The sequence below is a fragment of the Pinus tabuliformis genome, chromosome 7, assembly GCF_031772625.1.
Source record: "Pinus tabuliformis cultivar Carrire ecotype Pingquan chromosome 7, CPIR1, whole genome shotgun sequence".
Classification (NCBI taxonomy): domain Eukaryota; kingdom Viridiplantae; phylum Streptophyta; class Pinopsida; order Pinales; family Pinaceae; genus Pinus; species Pinus tabuliformis.
In genome coordinates this window covers 663,524,320-663,532,451 of record NC_142293.1, presented here as the reverse complement: position 1 = coordinate 663,532,451, position 8,132 = coordinate 663,524,320, and the positions used below count along the sequence as shown (strand labels likewise).

Sequence of the window (8,132 nt, the reverse complement as noted above, 5' to 3'; positions counted from 1 at the left end):
AAAAATTAGACTGCCCAACTTTCAAAACCCACGAAGCCAAATTTAAGTCTCGGTTTTCCAAAAAAATGTGTTGGTTCAATACTAATTGCCTTAATCCTTCGTTGGGGAATTTCTTTCTAATCACAAATATATTTTTTTACAATCTCCCAATTTCTTATATAAAATCATTTATTTCCACATAAACTTTCATATACCAAGGGACTAAGTAATACTGCATGGTATTACTAGAGAAATTAACACATAAATGAATTCAATTAAGAATGAGATTTAATAATCCAATCTAAATAATAGACTTTAACAAATTTAGGCATGCATGTTAGGGCTCATAGGCCTCAAGGTTTGTAATCTCACTCTGATACCATATGTAATGACTCAAAATAAACAAATACAAACAATTCACATCAATAAATGTTGTTAACAATCACCACAAAGCTGCTGAACGCGCTGCGATCTAGGGTTGGCGACTGCTGAACCGCTGCCTCGGCCCTCTGCGCGACGCAGTTCCTTTCTTTGGTGATCCGGATCCTGCCCTTGATCGATCTGAGCTGATCTGGGGGCTATGCCCGCTGCTCAAGGTTGAGCTCGGCTGGAATGAGCAAAAGTTGATCCAATGGAGCCTCCTACGGCCCCTTCTGAAGCCGAGGCTTTTGTCAACCTGTTGAGATCCCTTCCTAAAAAGAAAACGTCTGAGGCAACGAAATTTGTAAAACGCTTGGATGACATCCCTGAGATCTCACTTCCTCCCGAGAAGCCGATCCAGGTCGCCCTCTCTCTTGCTGAGCGTGCATTGGTTGGACAGTTCACTGGGCTCTGGCCCTCTCCCAAATCCACAGAGAGCTGGGTCGCAAGGAACTGGGTGCCACTCATTAAGAGTAGAGTTACCTCGTATTTTCTGGGGAAGGGTTTCTTCCTGTTTGAATTTGCTGAAAAAGAAGATAAGGAGCTGATATTCCGCAATGGCCCTTATTTCATGGGGCTGTATCTTAACAAATGGATGCCCGATTTCGATCCAGCAGTGGATGTCCCCTCAACCGTCCCTGTATGGGTTCGTTTGCCAAACCTGCCAATGCATTGCTGGAACTGGGAATCCCTCATGCACATCGGGAATACCCTAGGTAAATTCATTGATCGTGCCAACAACAAAGATCAATTCGACTACGCTAGAATCTGTGTTGAAGTTGATCTGGAGATCGGTTTGCCGGAGGCGATAAAGATTAAAGTGGGTAGCTGGTCGCATGTACAAAAACTAGACTATGAGCAGCTCCCGTTTAAGTGCAGGAAATGCCACGTCTACGGCCACTTTGCTAGAGGCTGTCCGAAGAACAGTGATACAGAGAAGGGTAAGGAGGAAGGATGGACTCAGGTTAAAAGAGCCAAAAACAAAGCTCCAAGATCCGACAATAACAATACCAAAGCCCCACAGACCGGCTCAGGGCTTCAAACCCCTCACATGGAGGATCAAGGAAATAAATTTATTCAATTAAGTTCAGCAACAGAAAACTCTCAAGGAACAGAGATACAAAATGAAGGACCATCTCACAATGAGCCCCCGCCGGAGTCAAAGCAAGCCGAAAAAAATACAGTCATAACGGAAGAGATACCCTCAGAAGAGACTGAGGATGGGCAAAGTTCGGAGGATTCAGAAGAAGAAGGAGAAATAGCAGGTGCACAAGCTTCGCCCAGACGGTCAATGAGAGGCCGAAAATCCGCCCGAGAAAAGAGAGAGCAGGAGACATACAAAGATAAAGTGCAAGGAAGTCAACCCACCCTCGAGAAACTCTTGGCTAAAACTCCAAAGATGACTAGAAATCAGATCCAGAGCTCCAAAGGAGCTCCCCACTCCAAAAGCAAATGATGAAGATCGTCTCCTGGAACTGCAGGGGTATGGGGAGCAAAATAAAAGAAGAAGCCATTAAAAGTCTGATAAGATCCGATTCTCCTGACATACTCCTCATCCAGGAGACTAAAATGGAGGATAAGGCCTTCCTCCACATAGGCAAAAATCTATGGAAAAGAAGTGAAGGGCAAGCAGTCTCAGCCCGGGGTGCCTCAGGAGGCCTGGGCACTTTATGGAACACAAACAAATTCATGAAGGTTCTAGAGATCGCCAACTCTCACTGGTTGTTCACAAAGCTGAAGCATGTGGGCTCAGATGAGACCCTTTGCCTTATTAATGTGTATGCTCAAGTCAGCGCTGGAGAGAAAAAGATCTGCTGGGAATCCATTAGAGGATTGGCAGATTCTGAAGCTCTGGAAAACATCATCATTGCCGGAGATCTAAACCTCACCTTATCCTTGGCCGAAAAACGCGGAGGAAGCATAGTAAGGGACCCGACGCGCGAATGGGTGGAGGACTTGCTTCAGGATTGGGACATGATCGACATCAAACCCTCATCGGGCAAATACACCTGGTCCAATAGAAGGCTCGGCCCGGGTCACATTGCTGCAAGGTTAGCCAGATTTTTTGTTCAAAGTTATTTTCTTCTTCTTGGTTTAGAATCTAGAATGTACATTCTCCCTTGCAGCGTGTCTGATCATAGACCCATCAAGCTAGACCTCGTGGCCCATATGGATCAAGGCCCCATTCCTTTTAAATTCAGCCCCCTGTGGGTCAAGGAGCAGACCTTCATGCAGCTAGTAAAAAATACATGGAAGTGGCCTGTCAACGGCTCTGCCTTCTTCGTTTGGGAAGAAAAGCTCAGGAGAGTGAAGGCTGAACTAAAAACTTGGGCTAAATCCCTTCCCAATCCAGCAGTGGAAAGGAAAAAGATTCAAAAATGCCTCGAGATCCATCAGTTGAATGCGGAAAATGAAGTCCTGGATAAGGAAGCTGAGCTCCAGCGAAAGCTTCTAAAAGCAAGCTTGGCCGAGGAAGAGTATTGGAGGGTCAAATCTCGCAGGCTTTGGCTCAAGGCAGGAGATAGGAACTCTGCTTTCTTTCACAAGCAATCCCAGGCTCAGAAAAATTTTAACTCCATCTCTAAAATTAAGGAAGAGAATAATACCCATAGAGATATCCAAAGCATAAAAAATGCCGCCTTCCATCATTTCAAAAGCCTGTATAGTGAAAAAGAGGACCAGGGGTGTTAGAGTCGGTCTAGTAGCCCTCCACCAGAGATCAAAACTCTTTGCATTTCATAATTAGGTGTCTCATCAGTGTGATCATGTTGCATCCCGTTAGGCATGCCATAACCCTGGTGGAGAAGCTTATGTCTTTTATTCCCCTCTTGTTTGGCACTGCTGGATCATGTTTTCTTGAGTAAATAAAATCTTCACAAGGTCATTTCCCTATTTTAAATGTCAAGGTCTTAGGTCTAGGGTTGAGTCAAGCTTTGTCTTGAGATGTCATAAAGGACCAGCAGGCTAGAGGGATGTCCGTCATAAAGCATCATTTTAATAACTCTTATCATTGTACAGCTAATTTTTACCTTGTTTTCAAAAACCCTGTTTTTGAAGACAAAGGTCATTGTCTCATTTTTGTAAAAATTTGTAAAAAGTTCAAATTCTCCGAAAGTTGGCATGCAGCCTTGGTCTCCTTTGCCAAGACATCTCAGAAGCTATCCCTGCAAAAATTTTCAAGAGAAATCATCATTTCAACCAATTTATTTTGAAAAAAGGAAACCAGAAGTCAGCAGCAATTAATTCAAAAAAGTGTCATTTCAAAAACATTATAAAGTGGGTTTTGGGCAAATTAAATTCAAAAGTGAGCCTATAAAAGCCCCTCCCTCCTCATTGGTAACTCATTTGCCTCTCAACACTTCAAGAGAATACTTGTCAAGTCAATTTCAAAGTTCATTGGGCGAATTGGGCAATTACAGCGGCGCGCTACGCATCAGAGGAGGCGCGCTACGCGTTGGGGGTGTGCTACACATCAACGCGCATTTTCCAGTGCAAATTAACTCAGGCGCTACGCATTGGAGGCGCGCTACGCATCAGGCTGGGCGCGCTACGCGTAGGGTTTCTTGCTCAGGAAATCGCCAGCAAGCCACCAAAACTACTTCTCTCTCAAAATCTTTTCAGGTAGGCCTCTAATCCATGGTGATTTTGGTTTGGCTAAGATGAATGAGCAATGAACATGCAAAAAATGCCATGCTAATATGGAGTAAAAACCCTACCTTGCTGTGTCAAAATTTAAAAATGTAAATGTGCTAGGGTTTCATTGAAATTTGCTGCCCAAGGTTACCTATTTTCCATTCCTCTTTCCCCATATTTTCATCACCATTTTCCTTGACATTTTTCCATGCAATCATATAATTTCCCTATTAAAAATCATTAAAATCCCTAAAACCTACTAATTCCTAAAACCCTATGTAAATTTCCTAAACCCTACTTCCCATTAAAATCCCACAAATTATGATTATATATGTTCCATGTTCCTTTCCTAAAATTTCCTTTCACATTTGTTTTCCCTAATCCCCTCAATGTTCCCTTTTCCCTAACATTTCCCATGTGTGTTTGTCCCCTTGGTAACAACATTTAAACAAGTCAAAACAGCAGTTCATTGGGTGCACAGTCAGCATTATTTTTCAGTCACTTGCCTCCAAAACCATGTCAGAAACCGAAACAGATTATGAGCAAAGTGATGACCGTGAATCAACACCAGAGGTAGAGGTGCCAAGGAGGCATCACAGGGGTGGTAAAGGTGGTCAGCATGTCAGGGAGGAGCCCACCTCTTTGGCTTATCTACAAGCTTGTCCACTTGCAGTGACATGTTTCCGATACCAATCATGTTATGAATATTGTGAGAGAATCTCCCAAATTCAACACCACAGGGAATTGGTCCGCTTGTTTGTCCTACATTTGCTCAATGGGCATGTGAATCTTGCAGGAGTGGACTTCACATTGTCACCCGAGATTGTTGCTCAAGCAACAGGGATACCCAATATTGGAGAAGAGTGGAACAAGCGCCAGCAGTTGGATAGATTTCATTATGAGCCATATATCAAACCTGTATATATGAGGCACCTAACTGCTGTTTTTCCCTTCAGATTCTTAAGAGACGAGTATGCACCTTTGATGAGGATCATCATTCGCTATTTCACTTGCGAGGGCAGATTTTCACGTTTATATTCGTACCATATCCATTTGTTGATGCATTTCACACGGGTACGAATGATGAACATTCCATTCTTCATGTGCCGAAATATAGAGAGGATGGTGCCCTTGGTGCAAAGAAAGAGCCCAGCACAGCAACACAAGAGCATCTATCATTATGCACTGATCAAGATTGTGGTCATGCATCAGTTGGCACAATAGGGTATTCCATGGGAGGATTTCATTTCTCGTGACTTGTTCACAGTGCCACAGCCACCTCCTGAGATTGTCCGTGATGAGGGAGGGCCTTCACATCAGTTTGACATTCCAGAGCCCGAGCATGTCAGCTCCCCTCCATTTGTTACATATCAGAGAGGCCACAGGGCCTTATTTGCATCTGCACGACGAGTATTATCTTCACACCAGGTGAAAGGGGTCTTGCCTTCTTCATCAGCACAGCGAGTGTTATCTCCACCTCATGTGGAAGGGGCCTCGCTTTCGACAGCAGCACAGGTACCGGAGAGAGGCAAGCAGCCCATGATTGAGGAGGGACTGTCAGGTGATCCAGACATTGACATTATTGACCTTGACATCAGTTCTCTTAGCTCGGAGCTAAAGGAGATCATTCAGCAACAAAAGGCTGAAAATCGCTTGTTGCAGCAGAAGTTGGAAATGGCAAATTGGACAATCACCTACTTAGAGCAGTGCAACAAGCAACTAGAGGATGAGCACACTCTTGATGAGTTGCGGAGGATCCATGAAGACCGCAACTTGGCTCGCAAGAGACCCGGTGATTTGACACCCATTGAGCGAGAGGCTATGCTCATCCGGGTCAATACTCATTTGGAGAAGTTGCTGGCCAAGGCAAACAGGGAAAAGGACATGCTCCGACACATGAAGAATCACTATTGGGCTCGAATGCATGTGTGTAAAGCAAGAATGAAGGTACTCAAAGGACGGTTGGCCAAGGCACTAAAATGGAGAAAAAGGCCCGATCCCCTTCATATTTTGGCTGAGGCTTCCTTGAAGGAGCATGGCACTAAATGACACTCCTTCAGCTTAGATTTCAGAGAATTTGGAGCAATTTTGGTCATTTTTGAATTTTTTTTGGTCAAAAAATAGGTTTTTGCCCTCAACGCGTAGCGCGCCGCGCGCTACCCTGAAGATGGGCAAGTCCATTTCTCAAAAAATCAGCATTTTTGGATTTTTCATGACAAATTACACTTGCTCAGCAATTGCCAAGACATTTCATCAGGTTTTGAGCCCTCAGAAGGTCAAAAAACATGCAAAAAATGACTTTCTGCCACTTTTTGGACACACAGGAAGCAGTCTTGGGAGATTGCAATTTTGGAGGGGCAAATGGACACCAAATTGAGAAATTCCACTTGCGTTGGAAAGTAGACATCCAGACCTTTCCAACAAGCCTACTTTTGCCTCATTTAGATGTCAGGAAGTGCCTCAAAAGTTGGCTTAAAGGCGCGCTACGCGTAGAGAATTGGGGCGCTAGGCATAAGGGAAATTTGCCAGATTTTCACCTACAGCTCAGCAAAACGCAGATTTGACTTGTTTTGACTTTTTGGAGTGATTTTTCATCCTCCTTGATGTAATTGATGTAATTTTATGATGTCATGGCACTTATTTATCTCTTCTAGAAGATTCATTCATAAAAAGTCAAAAATTTAATGAATGAATTGGTTTCCTAGCTTATAGAGGCAAGTTGTTTTGACTGCCTAGATTTTAGTGCTCAGTTTAGAATTGGTTGAAACAGCTCCTAGAAGGATGAGCTCGACCCCTAGAGGCGAGGAAAGGTGTTAGCTTGCCTATATTATGTATTTTCTTAGTCATTTTCATGGTTGGACTCTTGAGGGATAAGCTTATACTGTTTTACTCTTTGTATCTCTGCAATTTTGGCAAAGGAAAGACCAGGGTTTTGCAGCACTATTTGGGATTCCTGTGGTGTTTTGTGTTGATGGTGTGTTTCTCTCATGTACTTGTAAGTGTGTTATGTGTATCATTTTCCTACTTCTCTTTTCTGCACATTAAGTAAATGAAGTGTTAAGGTAGAATTCATAATTTATATGCTCTGCCTTTAAGTTTGCTTAATATCTATGTTTTCCTCTGTCTAAAGAGAACTCTTGAAGGTTTCTTGCTCTCTTTAGCTCCTCACCGGTCATTCCTATCCATTCACTTAAATCAAAGGCATCAAGACAATCTCCTACCTTGCCCCAAAAAGACCTCTGCAAAAACTGTGTCTCATCCCCGCACCCAAAATTGCTGTGCTCAGTTTTCCAACAAAACTACAAAAATTTAAAATCAAATTTTCCCTATCAGTTTACTAGCCTAAAATCAGTGTTCTTTATTGGTCATCTCCGCCCTTTGAAGACCTTTTGCCGAGATAGACCCGGAGAGAGCCCTCTCCTGCCTCGTAGGGCTAGCTACGAGGCTAAGTGGTTTGATGTTGCCTTGGATTTTGTCTTTTTCAGCCTGAGGCCAAATTCAAGCGCTAATAAGGGGCAGATGTCATCCTTAGTGAATGAGGTACCAGTTCTGATCTCGGCCAGAAAGAACCAATTATTGGAAGCAGATGTCACTAATGAGGAAATTAAAGCCGCCCTATTCGCCATGGAGCCTGACAAGGCTCCGGGCACAGACGGTTTCACTGCCAGGTTCTTGCAAACTTGCTGGCAGATTGTGGAAAAATATTTAGGCAGAATGGTTTGAAAATATAAAGCTTGCCAGAAAATAGGAGGAGGTACCAACTCGGCTTTCTTAGCCCTTATCCTAAGGATAAAGGAGCCAACACTTTCTCCAGATTTCGCCCTATCTCCCTTTGTAACATAGGTTACAAGTTGATAACAAAAGTGATTGCCAATAGGTTGAAATCTATTCTTCCTTCCATCATTCCAGAGAATCAGGGAGGCTTCATTCAGGGAAGACAGATTGTGGACAACTTTATCCTGGTCCAAGAGGCGATCCACTCAAGCTTGACTCGGAAAGAGAAAGGCATGGTGGTCAAATTAGATCTTGAAAGTGCCTTTGATAGGGCAAGGCACAAATTTGTGCTGGATGTCTTGCACAAATTTGGGTTTGGTCCCAAA

General features: G+C 43.5%; 1 protein-coding gene across 1 annotated transcript; it reads left to right on the top strand.

The window, feature by feature from the left end:
- Positions 1–1,968: 1,968 nt before the first annotated feature.
- On the top strand, positions 1,969–7,755 carry LOC149249192 (uncharacterized). Its single transcript, XM_089452277.1, has 2 exons — positions 1,969–3,059; positions 7,518–7,755. Exons 1-2 carry the CDS (start codon positions 1,969–1,971, stop codon positions 7,753–7,755), a joined length of 1,329 nt encoding a protein of 442 aa, XP_089308403.1.
- The last annotated feature ends 377 nt before the right edge of the window (positions 7,756–8,132 follow it).